The sequence below is a fragment of the Manihot esculenta genome, chromosome 14 (genome assembly GCF_001659605.2).
Source record: "Manihot esculenta cultivar AM560-2 chromosome 14, M.esculenta_v8, whole genome shotgun sequence".
Classification (NCBI taxonomy): domain Eukaryota; kingdom Viridiplantae; phylum Streptophyta; class Magnoliopsida; order Malpighiales; family Euphorbiaceae; genus Manihot; species Manihot esculenta.
The window spans coordinates 6680052-6701370 of NC_035174.2; the positions used below are offsets into that span (position 1 = coordinate 6680052).

A 21319-nucleotide genomic window follows, 5' to 3' on the forward strand; every position below is an offset into this window, starting at 1 on the left:
TATGTTGGTGTAACCGTGCACAAATGCACCCATACAAGTCCTTTCCTCTAGTGAGGTTTTGAAGTAAACAAAGGAAGCTAGAAATGGAATGGAGCACAACTAAAAATGGATAGGCCAATTAAAAACCTACCTCTTGCTTAAACAAGACTACCAACAATCAGCCTCTTGTATTTACTAGGGACCAGACCCTAGTCAAGCTAAACTAAGAAGGATTACAATGAATTCCTACTTAAGAGATTTTCATCAACTTATTGGGATTAACCATCCAACACATGGGTTATTGTATATGGATATTAATTTATGTCTATAAATAATACTCTAAAATTATTATTTATATTTGTTCTCTAATATAATAACATGTATTTAACATGAAATATATTAAAAATTTATAATTTAAATATACATTTTATTTCACGGTTACAAAACAAATTTAAAGCAATAACTCTAATTTGTTATGTTATATATTTTAACTGTAATTATAGGTTAATAATAATAGTTTGAGAACCGCTGTATCTATTTTTATTGCAAAATATAAAATAATAGTTTAATTACTTTTTTGCAGCAAATAAAAATCGCAGCTAAAATAATGATTTTATTAAAGATAAAATAAACTTTTTATAAAAGTATGTTATTATACATAGTTAAAAAAATAAATTTACTTTATAACAGTTTTAATTTGGTGTTGAACTATTATTTTAGTAGTATTAAAGTAATAATTTCATAATTATTGCGAAAATGTAGCTGCCTAAATACTAAAATGTAGTAGTGTTTATAAAACTAAAATGTTTCACAATGAACTAAATAAGAGTCTACCAAAAAATAAAGATCAAAATGCACACGCTTTTATTTCTTGGTATATCCCTTAATATGTTTTATTGCTTATTGCAATTTCTATTTAAGAAATGGCTTCATGTCTTCTTATATATAAAAAAATACTAAGGGATTTGTCCTTTAACTATATGATGCGTCTATTCAATATGACATTTAATGGTTAGGAGATATATCTTTAGGATGGACACTTTTTTGACGGTTTGGAATTGTGTTAACTCATATGGATGATCCATTCCAATTTTCAAATATTATAGACATAAAATACATAAAAATAAATTTCAATTTATTTTTTTATAGTAACTCTCAAATTTAAAAATTAGCAAGACTGAGATATGCAGATAAATATCCGTTTGAAGATAATAAATGAACTGATTTAGTAAATGATGGTAGTAATCAGAGTAGTAATAATTTTGGGTATGAAATTTTCAAATGTTTTAAGATTTTAATTAAAACGAGTTATTAGGTTGAAAAAGACAGTAAATTTACATGCTCGATGATGGGAGGGGTATATATGCCTGATGTATGTCTTCTCATAGTAGATCATTCTATGTTTAACATAGATTTTTTTATATTAATATTCTTTATTTTATAAATTACAAGTAAAAAATAAGAAATAAATTATTTTTTAGAAAATATTTTCTAAATATAAATTATTTTTTAAACATAAATGGAAACTTTATTTAAATAGTAAATCTAGATCATGAAAATTAATTATATGTAATTAGATAAAGTTGTAATTTTAACTAAAATAACTTGGTAGAAATAATAAAGCCGCACATGTATTTGCTGATAAAACTATTATTGAAAAATACCATCATACTATTTTAGATATTATTTAAAAAAATAAATTGTATCATTTAAACATTTTTATAATTAAAACTCATTAAATTATTTATAATCATCGGATAATATGGCCAGAAAGTGCCATCTCTACCCAATATCAATGACCAGTATATATAGCCCTTGCCCATCACCACCACCACCATATCTCTAAGTAAGAAATAATATGTTCTTGATGAAAACTAATGAATCCATGAGTTTTCTTGGAATGATGTTGCTGCTCCAATTCATTCTTGTTTTTCTTATCAGAATTCCTCGAGTTTGAAGTAGTTTATATATCTAACCAATACAAGCTTCAATTCTTATATTATATTTGGCTTCTTCCAGTTTTAGCATCAGAAATTATGGGAAGGACTCCATGCTGCAATGCAGACGGTTTAAAGAAAGGTGCTTGGACAGCTGATGAGGACCAGAAACTCATCGCTTACATTAAAGAACACGGGGAAGGAGGCTGGCGAACCTTGCCTCAGAAAGCTGGTACCATCAGATTCTTAAATAATCTTTTTTGTGTTCTTGGAGCTAGGCATAATGTGACCAACACAGCAGACAAGGTTCTTGAGGATCTGTCTCAGAATGTTGATTGTGTTCTAACTTGTACTGCTGGTTTGTTGTTTTACATGAAATAGGTCTTCAGAGATGTGGAAAGAGCTGCAGACTTAGGTGGGCTAATTATCTTAGGCCTGATATTAAGAGAGGAGAGTTCAGTAAAGAAGAGGAGCAGAAGATCATTGAACTCCATGCTTCTCTGGGGAACAGGTGAATAAATCCATCCATCTACACCTTTCCTTTCTCTGCTTCACTTTTGATTGCATTCTCTTCAATAATTGACTTCCCATAAAGTTATCAAGATCCTGAATCAGCTTTATTTTTCATTCCCACTTCAATTCCATTTTCACGTTCTACTATATATATATAATCAATACCACTTAACTTTCATTTTCGTGGAAAAAAATTTAAATTTTAGTTTCTTTATGTATTTAATACAAATTCAATCTTATAATATGAAAATAGATTTTACAAATTAAATTAAGTGGTAAACTATTAATACAATTAGAAAAAGCATTTATAATTTTCAAATCTTATTTAATTAGAGTTACTCAATTATGAAACTTGAAGTTTTCAGAAAATAAATTAATAAATATATTTACATGGCTAACCAAATCTGATTTGTTTGGAAAATGACTTTAAAGTAACTGGTTTTATTCATGTCCTTGGTCGGGTATGTGCTATGACTTTTTCAATTTTAAATTAAAAATCATAATAACCAACCACACCATAACACTTCATATTTTCTTTATAATAAATATATTACATCAAAAAATTCATAACAAATATCTTAACTCTGTATAATACATGTAAAATATTTTGACCCTTTGAAAATTTCACTTGGAAGTATTTTCTTTATTCTTGTATTATTTTTTTATATTTAACATGTAGATTACAAAAATACAATACTTTGCCTCCTTTGAAAAAGAAAAAAAAAAAGTGTATTGTACTATTTTTGAAAAGGGTACTTAACCCATAGTGCTATCTTATGGCCAGGTGGTCCGCCATAGCCAGGCATCTCCCAAAGCGAACCGACAACGAGATCAAGAATTATTGGAACACACATCTCAAGAAGCGACAAGCCGAGAAGGGTAATGATCATGTGTGTTACAATCCAGATGATCCTTCTTCTGCTCCCTCCAACACGTCTCCTGTCTGTGAAACTGAACTTGCACCTGCCCAGCCTACCCCTTTAAGGCCTAGTTCGGCTTCAGTCCACCTGCTCAACAAAATAGCCGCTAAGCTTGCGCCATCAACTTGCCTCGAGACGCTAAAAACAAGCCAGAGTATTGCAACAGAAGCTGATACAGATGTTGTGGACGTTAGTATTATGAACACACGTCACTCGGAGTCTCCTCCTTCCTTAGCTATGAGGTGCCCAGATATGCTGAGGCCTGCTTCCACTTCTGCTAGACTCCTAAACAAAATGGCCAGTAGACTTACCAACCGTTTACACTGCATCGACACTATAAAATCTATCTTGTCAGGCTCTTCAGATAATCATGATATTATGCATCGTTCTACATCTGTATCCAGCCTTTCAGAGACTGCCTCTGATATGTCAAGATCCATTTCCACTTCCAATGGAGGGATACACGATCAAATGACTACCCATGATCTTTCGTCATTAATGGACTCTTTTGATCTTGACCTGCTTAATAATTGGAATGGGGTGAGCGACGGCGGCGTTTCGAGTGGTAGCATGTGTGATACCTATAGTGGCTGGGAATCTCCAGCTTCTCCTCTCTATGATTTTAGCAAGAATAATAATAATAATAATAATTATAATGATAGACTGACATTTTCTGGTTGCGAATCAATGGGGACGTGCAGTGTTGGTGAAGTTAAGGATGCATTGACGACGACAACAACCACCTTTGAGAGTGAGATGACAACTGGTTCCCGAGATGCCACCAATCAGTTGGAGAAATATTTCGCCGATGGGTTCTCAGATTTTTTTATTGGCGATTCACATGTCGTGTCTGCTTTCAGTGCAGATTCAAAGGATGGCGGTGAAAGTAAAGCCGAGGTATTTGAAGAAGGTACATATTCCTGGGAGGACCCCCTTTTTGAGAATTATCAACCGTCGGATTCCTATTTCTTTTGATTTTCTATAATAATATTTGTTATCATATGTATATTAGGTTCTCTCTTAGTCCGATTTTGTAAATATATAAACGCATAAATATCTTATATCTTTTTTAAATATAAATATATGTAAAGATTAATATGTATTGCCATCTCAGCTGAGAAAATAAATATATGTCATCAATGTATAATAAATTAATTTTTACCTATTAGCCATGGGAGCAATGTTGTTTTCATTTAACTGGAACACTGAGGGATCGAATGTTCCTATTCGCATTTTGGATATTCTGAGAAGAAATAATAGTCATAAGTTCCAAAAGACATGTACATGTAAATTAAACATAATAATTTTTCTGAGGATTTTCTTGTTTGGATTGTATTGCTGTCTGTCACAATGTTAGTTTCTTTTATTCGGAAAATGTACTGGAGTAATAATTGAATGCATTATTAAGTTATTGTTATGTTGTATACCAAATGTGTAGGCTTGTTTTTTCTGGGCTTCGCGTGAACTCTTTTTTATATGTTATTCTGTACTACGTTTTCGATTTATATTGATTTAATGTGAATTTTATTATTATTTTTTTATGTAAACTTATTTAATACTTAATATATATATTTGATTTATTAAAAAATTTAAATTAAATTTAAATTAAAGTATGGATTTCTCCGATGAAGATTGTCAGAGCAATGCTCTCAAATTGAGGCTATAAAATGGTTTCATGTAAGAATCATCTCTTGTCCTTGTTATAATGAAATCGGACCGAGTTCAAAGCTGCTCACTCGACTGGTTTTCATTGCTTTGTATTACACTTCCGACAAAATCCTTTAAAGTTGATTTCGGTCCCTTGTATAATTCAGTCGGTTATATATATATATATATACGGACACAATATATATTCAATAATATTAGATAATTTCTTAATAATTGTAACGTCAAATTGCGGCATGTCTTTTCCTCTGAAATAACAACTCTCATCTGTCACCTTTTTTGACATCACGTTCTTGTGATATATTTCCCCGATTTATTTTTAAAAAATTTATTATTTAATCTATATATTATAAAAGAATTATTAATTAATCTTTTATTTAATTTTAATTATTTTATAATTTAATTTCGTAATTTAAAAAATTTATTAATTATTTTTTTAATTATGTGAGAAGTTTATGAATTAATTTATTCATATTAAAATTAATAAAAATATTAATTAATAATTTTTTTTATAATTCGAATTAAGATCTCATAATGTCCTCTTTCTCGACTTTTCTTTTGTTTTTTCTTTTAACTGACAAACTAAAGCTTGTCAACTGATCACACGTATCTTCTTTTATTTATTTAATTAATTATTTTTAAAATAAACATAAACATTGAATTATAACATTTCATGAGATAATTTTTTTTAATTTTTTTTAAATTAAAAATTAAAAAAATATAATTTGAGACCTCTCAAATTTATTCAAATTTCTTTACCATTATACTAAATTTGTGAGTAATTCTTTCTTTGATTTCTATAATTTCTTTTATCAAAATAATTATGCTTGCTAGAAAGAAATTAGGAAAGTCATTTTATAAAAGAAAATGCATTTGAATTTGATTGATAAGGCATATGTTTAGTATATGTAATGCAATTATAAGTTTTGTATCAATCTGCCAAATATGCTAATTTAAAAAGTTTTTCTAAAAGAAAACAAAGAATATTTTCTATTATAAAAAGCTCCTTCAAATAATAATAATAATAATAATAAGTCTTTTAAGGACTATCTCTGATAATATTAATTATTATAATAACTGTAAATGGGTGTGAAGTCTATAATTATTTAGATATTAATTAATTAAATATTAAATACTATTTTCAAAAAACAGAATTTAAGATAAAAAAATTAGCTCAAAATTTATATATTTGAGAGATTTAATTTAATTTTTTAAAATAACGTATAATTATATCATATTAAATTATAAATAATATATATTATAATTAATTAATAAGTTGGGTGGTTACGACATATTTTCCCTAAAGGTGAATTTATTAGGTCATAGGTAAAGAATCTAATTAATAAAGCTTTGAATGCATAAAGTGAATATGCATGCTTAAGAAGTGATTGAGCTGCCTACATATTCTTGTACTACATAATTAGATTTGTCGATTACGCTTTACATGATTAATAAAATAATAAATTTTATGAAATATATGTTATTTAATTTAAAATAATAATATATATAAAAAATAATTAATAATAATATATCTGTAATAAAATTTTTATAATCACTAATATAATAATTTTAATTAATTTATTTAAAATTTAAAATTAATATAAATTTACATATTTTTTAGTTATTTAGCTTAATAATAATAATAATAATAATAATTAATTGGACTGTTCATTTGGCGGCTACCACATTATTCACGAGCGCGGCTCCTATAATTTCATCTTTCCCTTTTGTTTGGATGATTAACGTGTACGTGTTTGAGGCATTTTGTTTTTTGTTATGTTAGGAGGAATTGCAACAGGACACCTCATGCCTTAATAAAACATACCTTCAAAAAAATTTTGCCTTTTCCTCGACTTTGTGGCTCAACGTTCCTTTGGAAGGGAGCTTGTTTCCCTATCATTTTCAGTAATGATTCTTCTCTCTTCCGAAAAACAAAAAAAAAATCCTTCATTTTCAGTTGAAAATTTAAATAACAAATTATCAGTCTATTATTTTATCTTATTTTTTTTCTTAAAAATATAGATTTCATTAAAGAAAAAAAAAAAACAAAACTCTAAACTGAATACAATGAAACAATAGGAATGAAGCCCATTTTAAGAACCCTACATCTGTTGCAGGTGACCCAACCTAAATTCTATTAGAATCAAAACATCATTGACGCCTCCTCCCTTGAAATCTAGGGCAACTAAGGGAAATAGAACCTAGAGAAGTGAGAAGAAGGTCCAGATGGTTTGGACTTGCAATTAACCAACCACAAGAAGAATATCTGGTAATCGAGCATGTGCAATCCCCTTTAATTGAGCATCTGTTTTAATATATTATTAAAAATTAAACAGTAATTTTTATTTAAATAAAATGCGGAGGACAGTCTTAGCTCATAATAGAAGAACAAGGGACAAAGTACATTGATCCTTTCAATGTCATGTGAATCTGCAGCCTTACCCACCCATTTCACTATGATTTTGTTTCCGAAACAGATGGATCTGCTTTTGCAATAATTCAAAAATTAACTGAGCATCAATTGTACAAAATGCCACTTATTGTCCAAAAATCAATAATATTATCAGAAGACCAGCTTTCAATAATAGTTGGTTAATCTGTTGGTGAATTATGAAGCCCACCTTTTTTTATGGATCTCCATTTAAATGTTCACACCTACATCTCTCATTGAATTTCTATAGAAAATATTCTAGAATTATAATTTTCAAAGTCACCCAATCCTAATTATTTTGAAACTCATTTTTTAAATAATTTCATTTTACTATCATGATAAAAATGCCAATTGAATGGCAAATAAATTTAAATTTAAACTAATTGGAATGAATCAATTTATATAATTCGTCTCTAAAAATAAATTAAATTTATTGAGTGAAAAGTGAAATTGATTCAGAAATGATTTTTTTTTAGGAGGGAAACCATTATATTATCAAACGAAATCAATAAAGCCCTAATACATTTGCATCCAGTAATCATTTCACATCCCTATATGGTGTATTTAACTAGATAATGTTGTATTCAACAGCAGAAAACTTGGTAGCAAGCAATCAGCTACCATGTTTGCTTCTTGAAAAAATTTCACCACTTCAATGTTTCACTTCCTCTTTAACATCTCTATTATATTCTTCACTAAGTTTGCAATACAGAATGCACTTTGTCCTTGGCCGAACAATCTGTTTGGATCAGCAACTTCCTCCAACCTCTATTCCAAGCTATCCTCAAAGCACTTACACTTCGAAAGAACCACAAACCCTCAAAGTGAGCTTAAAACCACCCATCCAATGACTCACATGATCACGGACAACACCTGCACAACCCGCAGATCCTCCCTTGACACTTCCATCCGTGTTAATTATTAACCAGCCAACGGTTTAGGTTGCCAACTAATCAATGTTAAGTGTCTGACAGAATTATTACCAATTCCCATGCACTTTATAATTCTTTAGCTTCCCTCAAAATGAAATCAGTAGAAAGCAAAGGAATAACCTCGCCAGGATTAACAACTCGAAAATTTCGATGCTTCCATATCCACCAAACACAAATTGTGAATAAGATGTCCCATGCTACTCCATTGAATTGGCCATCGAAAATCTGCAAATTTGAGGTCAACCAATCGACCACGTTATCAACTCTATAAAAATCCTCATTCAAGCAACTCACTTTAAATTTATCTTAGACTTAGTTTCACAAAATAGCAGTCTCTTGAAGTATGGATGATCGTTTCTGCTACGAGATACAAAGCCCACATGTATCAATATTTGTGAAAGTTCTCATTTTCCTCTCAACATTACTCATAATTTTGCCATAAGCAACTTCCCACAGAAAAACCCTCATATGTTTAGTTCTTCTAGCCTTCCATGTGAGCTTCCATATTAGTTGGTTGGGATCTCTGTATTGATTAGTTAAGACCTTAAAACCCAATTTAATTTAATAAATACCTGAAAGTGTCTTGCTCCAAACCATGCTATCTCAATCTGAAACTATTTCCAAAAGAACCATTGGCCATAAAAATTCAAGCACATAATTCGGGAGATAACGATGTAGTTCCATCCAATTCCACCCTTCTCCATTATCTCTCCAAATTGTCCACTTTTACCATGAAGCTTTTGGACCCCCCAGATATCTATCCAAATTGTCCACTTTTACCATCCTGGACATAGACACCAATGAATTTGCCAGGCCAATATCAACATTAGGAGATACATACAGAGAAGAATTTGAGAAGTTGATACGTTGCCCATATGTAAGAGAGAAACAATTAAGAATTTGCATAATAATAATCAACTGTTCAATCGAGACTTCCGCAAATAATACCATGTCATCTGCGAATATAAGGTGAGACACGAAAGGACCTCTTCTCGACAACGACACAGGATTCTACTGCCCATCATTCACTGAAGCCCATATCATATTACTCAATTGCTCAATACATAAAACGAATAAGTAAGAGGACAAAGCATCCCCTTGTCTTACTCCCCGGGTTGGACTAAAGCTCTCTAGTTTCTGTCTATTCTACAAAATTCTCATAGAAGCTGAATTGACACACTTCATAATATTTGAAACCTATAAATTCGAAAAACCTGACTTAACCTGTACTTATTCAATGAAATCCCAATGTAATCTATCGTATGCATTCTCTAAATCGATCTTCAAAGTCATAAATCCTCTGTGCCCTGTTGTTTTATTCATGGTATGAATAACCTCTTGGTAGATAACAATATTGTCAACAATTTTTCGACCAGGAACAAAACTACATTCTTCCTGACCAACCAACTTCGGCATAACATCCTTCAACATGTTAACCTTGGTCTTTGTTATAAGCTTATACAATACGTTGCATAAACTTATGGGTCAAAACTGAGCAATAGAAGTCAGAAATGAAGGACCCCACTACAAAATCATATACATCCTGACCCAATACACTCCAAGTACGCTGGAAAAAACCGGCGGTTTATCCATCTTCACTAGCTGCTTTATGCGGAGCCATCTGAAACAAAGCTTTGGCAACCTCTTTATTAGCAAATGGTTTCTCTAAATCAGTCCTCATATCCTCAGGCACTCTTAAATAAGAAACACTATTCAATACAGAAAATCAAGGTTCAGCCTTTGCAGAAAAGAGCCCTTTATAGTACTTGAGAACCAAGTCCTAGAGAAGAGCATCATCAATAACCCAATGACCCTCCAGATCTGGTAGTGCCGTTATTGCCTTTTTCCTTCACTTTAGCGGCTAAAGGGTAATACTTAGTATTTCTCTCCCCATAAACAATTCAATCTTTCTTAGAGCATTGAAACCATAATAATTCTTCCTGTTGTAGAATAACTTCAAGCTTTTTTTTTAGTATAGCCTCAAGCCTTACTAAATTAGGGGCCCTACCCCAGTACGTAGAGAGAATATATTGCACACCGCCAATACGTCCAAGAAGCCTGTTCTTTTGCTAAAAAATATTACCAAATTCCTTTTTACTCCACTTTTTCAATCCTTCTTGCAAAAGATTAAGGTTCTGCCATAATCTCTTAGACTGACCCCACAAACTCCGAACCGAACTCAAAAACCTGGAATGAGCAAACCATGCCGCTTGACAACAGAAAAAATCACTTCTCATAAATATTTGCTTAGTCACTTCAAGCACTAAATGACAATGATCCGAGTAAAATTTTGGAGGGTGGATGATTCTAGCATCAAAGACCCTCACCCTCCAATTAGAGGAACAAACCCCTCTATCTAATCGAGCCATTTTATAGCTGCTAGCTTCATTAACACGACTCCAAGTAAAAGGAAGCCTTTAAATCCAACATCAATTAAAGCTGAATCGAAAAGCTAATTCTAAAAGTCCATGGATCCAGTAGTATTAAAAGACCGATAACCAGCTTGCTCTTCCTTTGAGATTACTGCATTGAAATCTCCTAAAACAACCCACTCCTCTCCAGCATCCAAATCAGTAATCTTTAAATCCTCCCATAAATAACGGCTTAGAGTATTATTGGGACTTCCATACATAAAACTTACAACCTAAGAAATCCCCTGGGAAGGAGTAATTTTACAAGTAACAAATTGTGTATGAGTTGCCAAAATATCCATGACAAAGCTATTATCATTCCAACAAATCCAAATACCACCACTAAAACCAAATGTCTCAATCCTAATCCAATTGATCAAATTCGAGCTTCTTACAAATATTGTGAGCTTGAGACCCAGAAACACGAGTTTTCATTAAGGCTAATACATCAGGTTTATAACGCCTCCTATATTCTTTAAGTGCTCTCCAAAAATTAGATGACACAACACCTTGATAATTTCAAGACAAAATTATCATAAAATAATTAAAAAAGAAAAGAAAAAATCGACCAACAACTAGAAATCGACTTAGTTACATTAACTTCTCATAGGATCAGCGCCCTCCCTATCATCACCATTCGTAATGCCATTAAAAGCATCTATAAATGTTCGAGCCATAAGCAGAATAACATCGGTATTATCTCCTCCCATTAAGTTATTATCTGGAGCAGTAGGATGAGGAAATTACTGGTTATTATGGTCAACTAATCTTTGGTCAAGATTATCAAAATTAACAATGCCAATCGTCTCATTATTATGGGCCACAACCCATTTATTAACCTCATTTGACCCCTTATGACCACTAACCACCATATGCTCATTTTCTGCCACAGCTTGTCTCAGCCCATTAGGCAAATCTCTACACTGCTCCAAATTAACTGCAGTATTCAAAGAAGAGGGCATATCCCTCGTAGAAGTAGCACTCTTTGTTCTAGGAGTAAAATTTGTCTTACTCATTTTAATGTTATCCACTCTTATACCATTTTCTTTAGGCCCACTTTTACTAGTAATTGACCCAATTGTTGCATGGGAAAGGACATGCACGTGATTGGCATCATTAACAACATCTGTATCTTCCTCATACAAATCATTTAAGGAATAAAACCTATTCCCTCCTATTGCAAAATTAGCATTATCCCTATTTCCCTGCTGATTAGAATAATCCTTTCGATTCGGTTGCCTTCCCTGTCCACGCGGTTTCTTCTTTTCTCCTTGTGAGCAATCGTCTACCCTCCATAATCTTCCAATATTTTCGGGTTAATATGCTCAAATCTCGAAGCACTTTCCTTGTCAATTCTTGCCTCCTCTGCACACTGACCCACTCCAACTTCTTGAGCATTATCATTGGCCTGATTTATCACTGGACAATGGTCGGAAACATGACTAAATTTCCCACTTTTAAAACAAATCATGTGAAGCCCTTCATACTCAATCCGTCGAACTCTCTTCTGCAGGTTAAATTTTGAAAGGAGAGTGGCTTCGAAAGATCAACTTCCACACACATTCTCGCAAAATGGCTGCTAGTAACAAGACTAGTCTTAGTATCAACTTTAAAAGGTTTACTCACTTTAGCTCCAATCTTCAGAAGAAAACTATTATCATAATACCCGATTGGTAAATAAGAGAAACAAATCCACACCGTAAGAGTATCAATGGTGGCTTCAAAGGGGTCAAAATCGGGATACCATCTGCGGACCGTAAGATAATGATTCGAAATAATCCACGGACCCTCCTCAAGAGCATGATCATAATCATCTGCACTATTAAACTTAACAAGATAATAATCATTCTCAATCAAAATGACTTCAATAAGGGACACAGGTTTACACATTTCCTCACTAAATAAGTATAGCCTATCGTTCTACCTATTAGTTTGATAATTAGGACACGAATCCAAGGCTTGTGGAGCCACCTTCTCTCCTCCTTAGTTAAATGAATAACAAGGCAATGGTCATCTTCTTCCTCCTCAGCCTCGAAATCAGATAGGACATCATCTCCCTCAACACCATCATTCACCTCCACACTATCAGGGACCATCGACTCCTTCCCCACGCTACCATTAACTAACATGTCTCAAAACGATGATAGCACACCAAAATTTCCAGTTTGACCTTCCTCTATATCCTCTATAGCATCATCTAGCGAGATAATACCATCCTGCTCTTTACTTCTCTTTCTAGTGCTCCGGTGAACCAAATCATCCTCTTCCATCGATAGAGGTTGGCCATTAGGGTTTTCGCTCGAGAGCGCCATCGAGTCGCAATTGCATTAAAAAATGACTTCAATATGGATGAATAAAATGATTTTATTTAAAAAATATATAGTTAATTGCCAAACAAGAAACAACTGCAATTTATTTTCAAATTATAGCCACTTGAATATTTGCTGAGAAAATTATGTAATTAGAATCGCCTTTAAAATTAAAAAATCTCAAATTTAAATTTCAGTAAAAGTTATATGTTGAAACTGTTTTGATATGGTTTTATCTCAATTTTTTTTAGTAGAAGGTGAATGCTAGTGGCTCATTAAGCAAAAGCTTCATAATTACATTTTTTTGGCAAATATAATATTTCGTATAAAACATATTATAGAACGGTAATTTAATAATAGAGACATACATTCACGTACATATTTATTTATCTGTACTTAAGTTTTCATATGAACTATATTCTTTTGTGATTTGTCCAAATGCTAAAATTATTAGGTGGCCCACTGCAGATGGGGTTGATTGGGTTTACGACCAAAAACCCAATCATGCAATTTGATTTTATTTACTTTTTTAAAAAAAAAAAAAATTATAAAGACAATAATTAATTATAAAAAATTTTATATTTATGATTTTATTATAATTATATTATGTATTTTTTTAATTAATTAAATTTTAATATATTTCAAATATACTTAACCGTTATAAAATTATTATGCAATGTCGTTACGTGACATCAGCAAAATTTATAATTAATTACTAGAAAAATCTTCATTGCAATTTTATTTTATTTTTTTTTTATTTTTTATCAATTCGTTTAATATTAAACTAAATACACAGACTAAATACATTCTGTAATTATTTCTACAAGTATAAATTTATAAAATTATTAAGTTATTTTTTGTTAAATATATTTAAAAATTATTATTTATATTATTTTTTTATTTTTTATCAATAATTTTATAATAATAATAATTTATTTTGATATTATTTTGATTAAAATTATTATCACTTAATTTTTTTTAAATTTATTTAATATCCTTACTATTTAGTATTACTTTTTAAAATTATAGTTAAAAATATAATTTTATTAAATATATTAATTATAAATTATTAAAAAGTAATTTAAAGTAATATTTAACATGATTCAGTTAAAAATATTAAAAATAATAAAATATTTTTTTAAATATTTTTTTAAATTATTTTTTTAACTCTTACATATAATACTAATCTACTATTTTTTAAAAAATTATTCTAATATTTAGAGTGAATTTAAAAAATTAATAATATATAGATTAAATATTTGGTTAAAAAAAATATATACATTATCTAATTTTATATAATTTAATTTATTTTGATGTTGAGTGATACATTACGTCACCAGGCCAACGCAGGGTTAAAATAATTTTATAAAATTAGAATTTAGTTAAAAAATATAAGATATAATTATAATAAAATTAAAAATATAAAAAAATTTTATCATTAACTTTAAAAGTAAATTTTTTTAATAATTTAATTTTAACGAAATTAAAATTTAAAGATAAAAATATTAAATTTTAAAAATAATAAAATAAATTTATTAATTATATTATATTTTAAAAATTAAAAAATAATTTTATCTTTTGATGTTATGTGATACATTACGTCACGAGGCTAACGCAGGGTTTTGATTGATAACACATTCGTGTAACGCGTGGGGGTGGGTGTCAGTGAAAAAGGCCATAATCCTTTTTGTGTTCTTTATTAAAAGTAAAAAATAAAAAATATCAGTTTTGCTTAGATTTTTCTTGGTTGCTATTATGGACATTATTTATTTTAGACTAAAAATTGACATGATGGCTATGAATGGAGAGTGCACTTCCATCAAATATCTTCCTCATGGATTAAAAATTCCAAACTTTTTGATGCTGTGTGATTTAAAAATCATAATATAATAAATTAGGAGGACTGACTAAAAGTTTCCATTTTTCCACTAATGGTTCCTTACGAAGGTTTCTCTTAACTTTAATTCTACACTGTTAGCAATCCAAAAAATACAAAAAGGTGAAAGCTAAATATTGTTATTTAAATTGATGTATTTATTTGTTTTAACAATAATTTTATATTTTATATTTTTTTAACAAGATAAAGATTGCATTTGTTAAAGGTAAAAAATATTAAAAAATACAAAGAATTAGTCCAAATTAAAATAAAAGGCAAAATACAATAAAATTAATCCAAAATTAATCTTAAATCAGTTCAAAATTCACTCAATCCGACTATAGAGGAAATACCGATAGTCATCGTCACGGAAAATTGAAACCCATCAATAGCATCACCAATCAAAATGGAGAACTAACCAAGCGTGAGCAACAAAAATCATCAACAACGAAAGGACAAAAGGTCAAGAAGCAACCACGCATATCCAAACTGAAATCGCTGAGATGAACACAGATCTAAAGCTGCCCATACCAGAACTATATTGTACAAAGAAATGCCACAGAGTCTATGGCCAACATCGATCAATCGGAATGTGATTTTTCGAGTATAGCGGGCAATGCCAGGATACCAGCACCACAACAACGAGATTCTTCTCCGACATTAAAAGAAGTTCTACTAACTCTAAACAGGTCTGATAGAGAAATCAATTCTCACTCAGAAAATAACCTGAACCTGTAGTAAAATCACAAAAACAAAAACAAAGATAAAATAAACCGGCGTCAAGACGAGGGAAATCAAGAATGACAGATCGCCATCCTTATTCGAAGGTAAGGAAAATCAAAATGATCTAAAAAAAATCAAGACGAAAAGAAACAGAGAATAAAACCATGGGTTAACCTTTTATGCATTTTTATTTTGAAAATTTTATTTTTTTTTTTTTAATAAATGATTGAGAGGTAGAAACTCAAATATAAATCTACAAAGTAAGTTATATAGATTTAACTATTAAATTAAATCAAGTTAGTAATATCAAATCTGACTTCTTTATTTTTTATCATATAATTAGAATTGCATTAAAAAGTACAAAAAGTAAAAAATATAGAAAGCTATATAAAAATATCAAATGTCTAAAAAAATATAAAAAAATAAATCAAAACTGAATAAATCAAATCAAACAAATTCAAATCATAATAAAAAATCCAACTAAACAATCAAACAGAAAAAAAATAAATAACTACATAATAGAAGCCAAGCACTCAAATAAAAAAGTCACATCATCACACCGCTATATTGTCGGAACACCACACCGTCAAGAACATCATCATCCTTTCATTCTAGTTGCCAACGAGACAAGAAAAAATTAAAAGCGTAGAGTCCAGTCGAAGAAGGCCAACGGCTATAATAGCTACTAAACGTATTTGTGTAGTTTCGAGTTATTGATGTGCATGTATAAATTTTTTATTTTGATAATTTAAGATGGATTTGATAATATCTTTCTCGATAACTTTAATATGGACAATTTAAAAAATACAGATCAACGGATATAATAAATAAAAAAAATCGGTATAACCATATACGACGAGAGAGAACCGAAATGGATAACTATACTCACACTAAAGGGTAAGTAACACAAAACAATACAAACCAATCAAACTAATAAAGAAAAGTAAAAGTAAAAGCAAAGACAAAGATGCGGCAACCGCTCCTTTGAAATGGACTTCCAGTTGAAATTAAATATATAAAAAAATATTAATATTTTTTATTTTGTAATTATATAACAACTTGCTAATAGTTATAACCAAATAAAGTGAACCTAAAGTTGAGTATCACTAATGGAGGTAGTTACAAGGTTTAAAATTCGTATCCTAGAAAAAAATTATTTTAAAATTTTAAAGATAAAAACTAAGAACCGCACTTTGATTTCTTTATCCATTTTACTGTGGAACATTTAGTAAATTACTGTAGAAAAAGTAACAACCTTTTAAAAATAAAATGATATGTGCATTCTTGCTATTATTATAGTTATGTATTTTCAATTACTTTATTTTTTTTTGAATTAGTATATTGACATAGTAATAAATTTATAAATATTGTAATTAAATTTTATTTAAAAAATATTTTATTATATGATTAATCGGTAATTACTCTATCGAAATAAGTTTTTTCTTTTTTTTTTAATAAATTTCACTATTTTTTTAAACAGTTTTATATTAATTTATAGATAAAATTAAAAAAAACCTTAATCTTATCAAAAAAGATGATAGCTTTTGCTGTTTTTGTTTTATTTTCCTAATTCTTTTTTATATTTTCATTTATCCGCTTTATTAATTTAATAATCAAATCAAATCAAATCATTTTTTCTTTTATCCGCTTTATTAGTTTAATAATCAAATCAAATCATTCAAACGAATTATTTCGGTTTGTAATACCGACTATGTGCAATTAAGGGTCAAAAATAATTTTTTTTTTTTAAATGGAGCCAAAAATAATTATCTTTACATCTAAAGTTAATTTTTTTTAAAGAAAAAAATATATTGAACCCCATCATTTCTTTTTAGACAAACGTCAATTAACTTTTTCAACTCTCACACGTGCTTCACGATAACGGGAATCGAACCGGGCAGATGCAAAAATCTAAGTGTGCTTATAGCCTGGAATCAAACCAGATAGATGCAAAAATTTAATTTGAAACCTTACTTTGAGCAATAAAGTTTGAATTATATTTGTAATAAATTAGTTTAAATATTGATTGTGGTAAAATTATTATTCTGAAGAAGTTCTAGAAATAAATTAATAAAATTAAGCACTAAATACAATTTTAATCATTTAAATAAGTATAAAATTCTTAAATTTTTATTTTTATTTTTTAAAAGAATTTAATGTACTTTAAAAAAATCTCTCTCCGTGAACATATAATCTTTGTTTCGTGTACATTGCTCTTAAGAAAAAAAAATTGAATTTTATTAATAAAATTTAATTTATTTTTATTTAAAAAATTTATTAATTTGAAATCAATTTAAATATAATAAAATTTAAATAAACTCTTTTATATTAAAAAATTAATAATAGATTCAAATTGATTTAATTTTCATCATTTTTATTATTTTTAAACTAAACATAAATATTTATTCTTATAAAAAAATAATTTTTATCACATTCATTTAAAAATTATTATTATTATTTTTATAATATCTAAAATCTGATTTTTACATAATTTTATCATTAAAAATATAAAAATTATTTTTTAAATTAACAAAATAATATAATAAATTTTTTAATATAATTATAAATGTATTAAATATTAATAGTTAATATTAAATTAAATAATTTTTTAAAGATTAATTATTAATTAAAAATAAAAAATAAATTTAAAATAAAAAAAATAAAAAATAAAAGATAAAAAATTTCAAGAACTAATTAAATAATCTTGATATAAATAACATTAAATAAAATCACTTTTTATAAAAATTTTAGTAAATTTTACTTTTAATTCAAAATTAATTCTCATAAAATTAATTTAAATTATTCAAAAAGATTAACTTTTTATATTATTAATTTTATCAAACACAATAATTTTAAAAAATAAATTATTTTCTTTTGATTTATTTTAAAAATAACCCTTCCTAACAAATGGCATATGCTCAGAGCTTGGGGATTAACACTCTATAATCAATCTATAATTATTTTATATTACATTAATACTGTTATATATAAATTTAATATTTTTATTTTTTAAATTATACTAAAAAATAATTATTTTATTAGAAAATATTTTTATTAAAAAATATTTTTATAGATAACATTTTCTATAAGAAATAATTTTCATATATAACTTTATTTTTTTATTATTCTGTAAATAAATAAAGTCTTAAAAGAGAATTTAAAAAAAAAAAAAGCTAATACATGGATAGAGGAATTCTACAGATTAAAGTTCATATCCAAATGAAAAAGAAAATCATTATTATTAGTTAATGAGATTTGTATATAAGTGAGAATTAAATTAATCGATTGAATTAAAAATTTAATTATTAAATAAGAAATTTATAGATATAAGAATTGTTTATATTTTAGCTATCAAATATTTATTATTCAATACGTTTATATAAATAATTAATTTAAAAATATTTATAATTTTTATATTAAAATTTAAATATTTTTTTAAAATTTACAATTTTTAAATAAAAATTATTAATAAAAAATATTTTTATATAAATTATTAATTAAAATATATGAGATTAAAAAAGAAGTCAAAGGATGCATCGATAATAAATTAATATAAAAAACAAACAAGGATTCTCTGTTCGTTCTAATTTTTTATAAAATTTAATATATTTTCAATTTTATTTGAAATTAAAAAAAAATTACAGTCGAGCAATGTGGCATCTCTTTGGGAGGATTGACACTGATTATTGCAGGTAAAAAAGTATTACATACTACTGTTGCATTTACGAGCATTAAATATTAATTATAATAAAATTATACTAACTTTAAAATTGAGGTTTTTAATTTAAATTTACCAAAATTATTTTAAGAAAAAAATATATAAGTGAGATAATGCAGCACGTGGTGCATGTCATTGTAGCAGGAGTGCAAAATAGATTAGACTGTTAATAAGCTACACGTGGTACATGTCCTTGTAGGGGCTGGAGGTAACAAGGCTCAAACAGGGCTAGACATGTGGACTAGTGATGAAAATGTGAGGCAATAAGTTCAGTGTTAATAGTTTTTGCTAGTCTTAGCTAATAGGCTTAACTAAGTGCTTCACAACTTGAGTAAATTCTTGAGTTAGAATTACTGTTATCGTAACATATTTTTACATAAATTATATGAATAAACAAATTATTTTTTTTAAAAGAAATATTTTCGTATGATAAAGGTGATTTTTAATATATAATGTTTAAGTGTTATTGTATGTGTTATATTGCATGTGTATTGATAATAATGAATTTCAAATATTCAGGCTGTTGGACTCACGAAAAAGATCGGTCTGAGTCTTGTAATAGTTAAATACGCCAGTCCACTTTCAAAAATATGGTCTGAATCTCATGCCAATCAGTCTGATCGAATAGGGTCGGAGCACAATAAAAAGAAATCCAATTCAGCTAACTTAATAAATTGATGAGACAACAGACTACATAGGTTTAGGATCGTATTAAGGTAGACAATAAAAAAAATTAAATAGTCACGTAACAATTGAGAAAAGGACAGTGTATATGTATGTATGATTTTATATGATAACGACATATGTAGCAATTACACATAATAAAACGATAGAAAAAAAGATAAAAAACAAAAAAAATAAATTATTTAAATCAAACTCACACATGAACTCTAGTCCTATACTTTATTGGATCCGAGATCATTGTACATGGAGCTCAACTATTGCTCCTAGAGACAGCTTCCTACACGCACCAAGACAAAGAGGGTGGTTTTGTTAGGACACCCCTATTATGCCGCTTGCTTATATTTTTTTGCCTTGATTTCCTTTTGGATCTATTAGTTTTTCAATATGCGTTCTCTTTTCTTTCTTAGTGACTGACTAACCTCCCTTTTTGATTTTCTACTGTTTTATAATATAATAAATACCATTTTTATTACATTTATTGTTATTATTATATGATATTTTGATATCTAATACTTTTTAATATATTATATTATTAATATTATACTAAAAATTTTATTATTAAATAATTTTATTGTATATTTTTTATTTTAATAATAAATAAAATATTAAAAATATATTTATAAAATTTGAGTTAGCACGGTATAAAAAATTCACATTTACCCTGTAGCAATAATTTTATAATAAAAGACCATATACAAAGTTTTTATATCTCATAGAATTATTGTCTATTTATTAGATAATTTTATAAAATCATAACTAATATAATTTAATTATAAATATTCTGTCAATAATTATATAAAATAAATATATATAATTGAGTAAAATTATTATAAAAATATTAATTATGATAAAAATATAAAATAATTAAAAAATTAATAGAATTAATTGTATAAAATATTATTAAATCAAAATTTTATTCCATTTAAATAATTATAAAAAAGTTAATAAATATAAATAATTAAAGTATAATAAAAAATAAAATTGTAATTCTAAGACTTATTTGTTTTATGAAAAATATTTTTTAAAAAATATTTATATTAAAAAATTTAATCAACAGAAAATATTTATCTAATCATATTTATGTGATTAGATGAAAAATAAATCATTTTAAAAAAATAATTTTCTTGTTTTTTTTTAAAATATTTTCTACACCTTAACATTTTTATTGAAGTATTTATATATAAATTTTTTTAATAAATTTTATTTTTAAAATTAAAAATA

General features: G+C 27.8%; 1 protein-coding gene across 1 annotated transcript; it reads left to right on the top strand.

Moving 5' to 3' along the window:
* The first annotated feature begins 1835 nt into the window (after nt 1–1835).
* On the top strand, nt 1836–4554 carry LOC110631354 (transcription factor MYB41). The gene is made up of 3 exons (XM_021779153.2): nt 1836–2148; nt 2298–2427; nt 3214–4554. The coding sequence occupies exons 1-3, from the start codon at nt 2016–2018 to the stop codon at nt 4322–4324; spliced, it is 1374 nt and encodes a 457-aa protein (XP_021634845.1). The 5' UTR covers nt 1836–2015; the 3' UTR covers nt 4325–4554.
* The last annotated feature ends 16765 nt before the right edge of the window (nt 4555–21319 follow it).

Excerpts from the sequence above, each read along its gene's own strand:
- LOC110631354 (XM_021779153.2), top strand. The coding sequence starts at position 2,016 with ATGGGAAGGACTCCATGCTGCAATGCAGACGGTTTAAAGAAAGGTGCT. Across the intron at positions 2,149-2,297 it reads AACCTTGCCTCAGAAAGCTG|GTCTTCAGAGATGTGGAAAG; the intron begins GTACCATCAGAT and ends TACATGAAATAG. Across the intron at positions 2,428-3,213 it reads CATGCTTCTCTGGGGAACAG|GTGGTCCGCCATAGCCAGGC; the intron begins GTGAATAAATCC and ends TCTTATGGCCAG.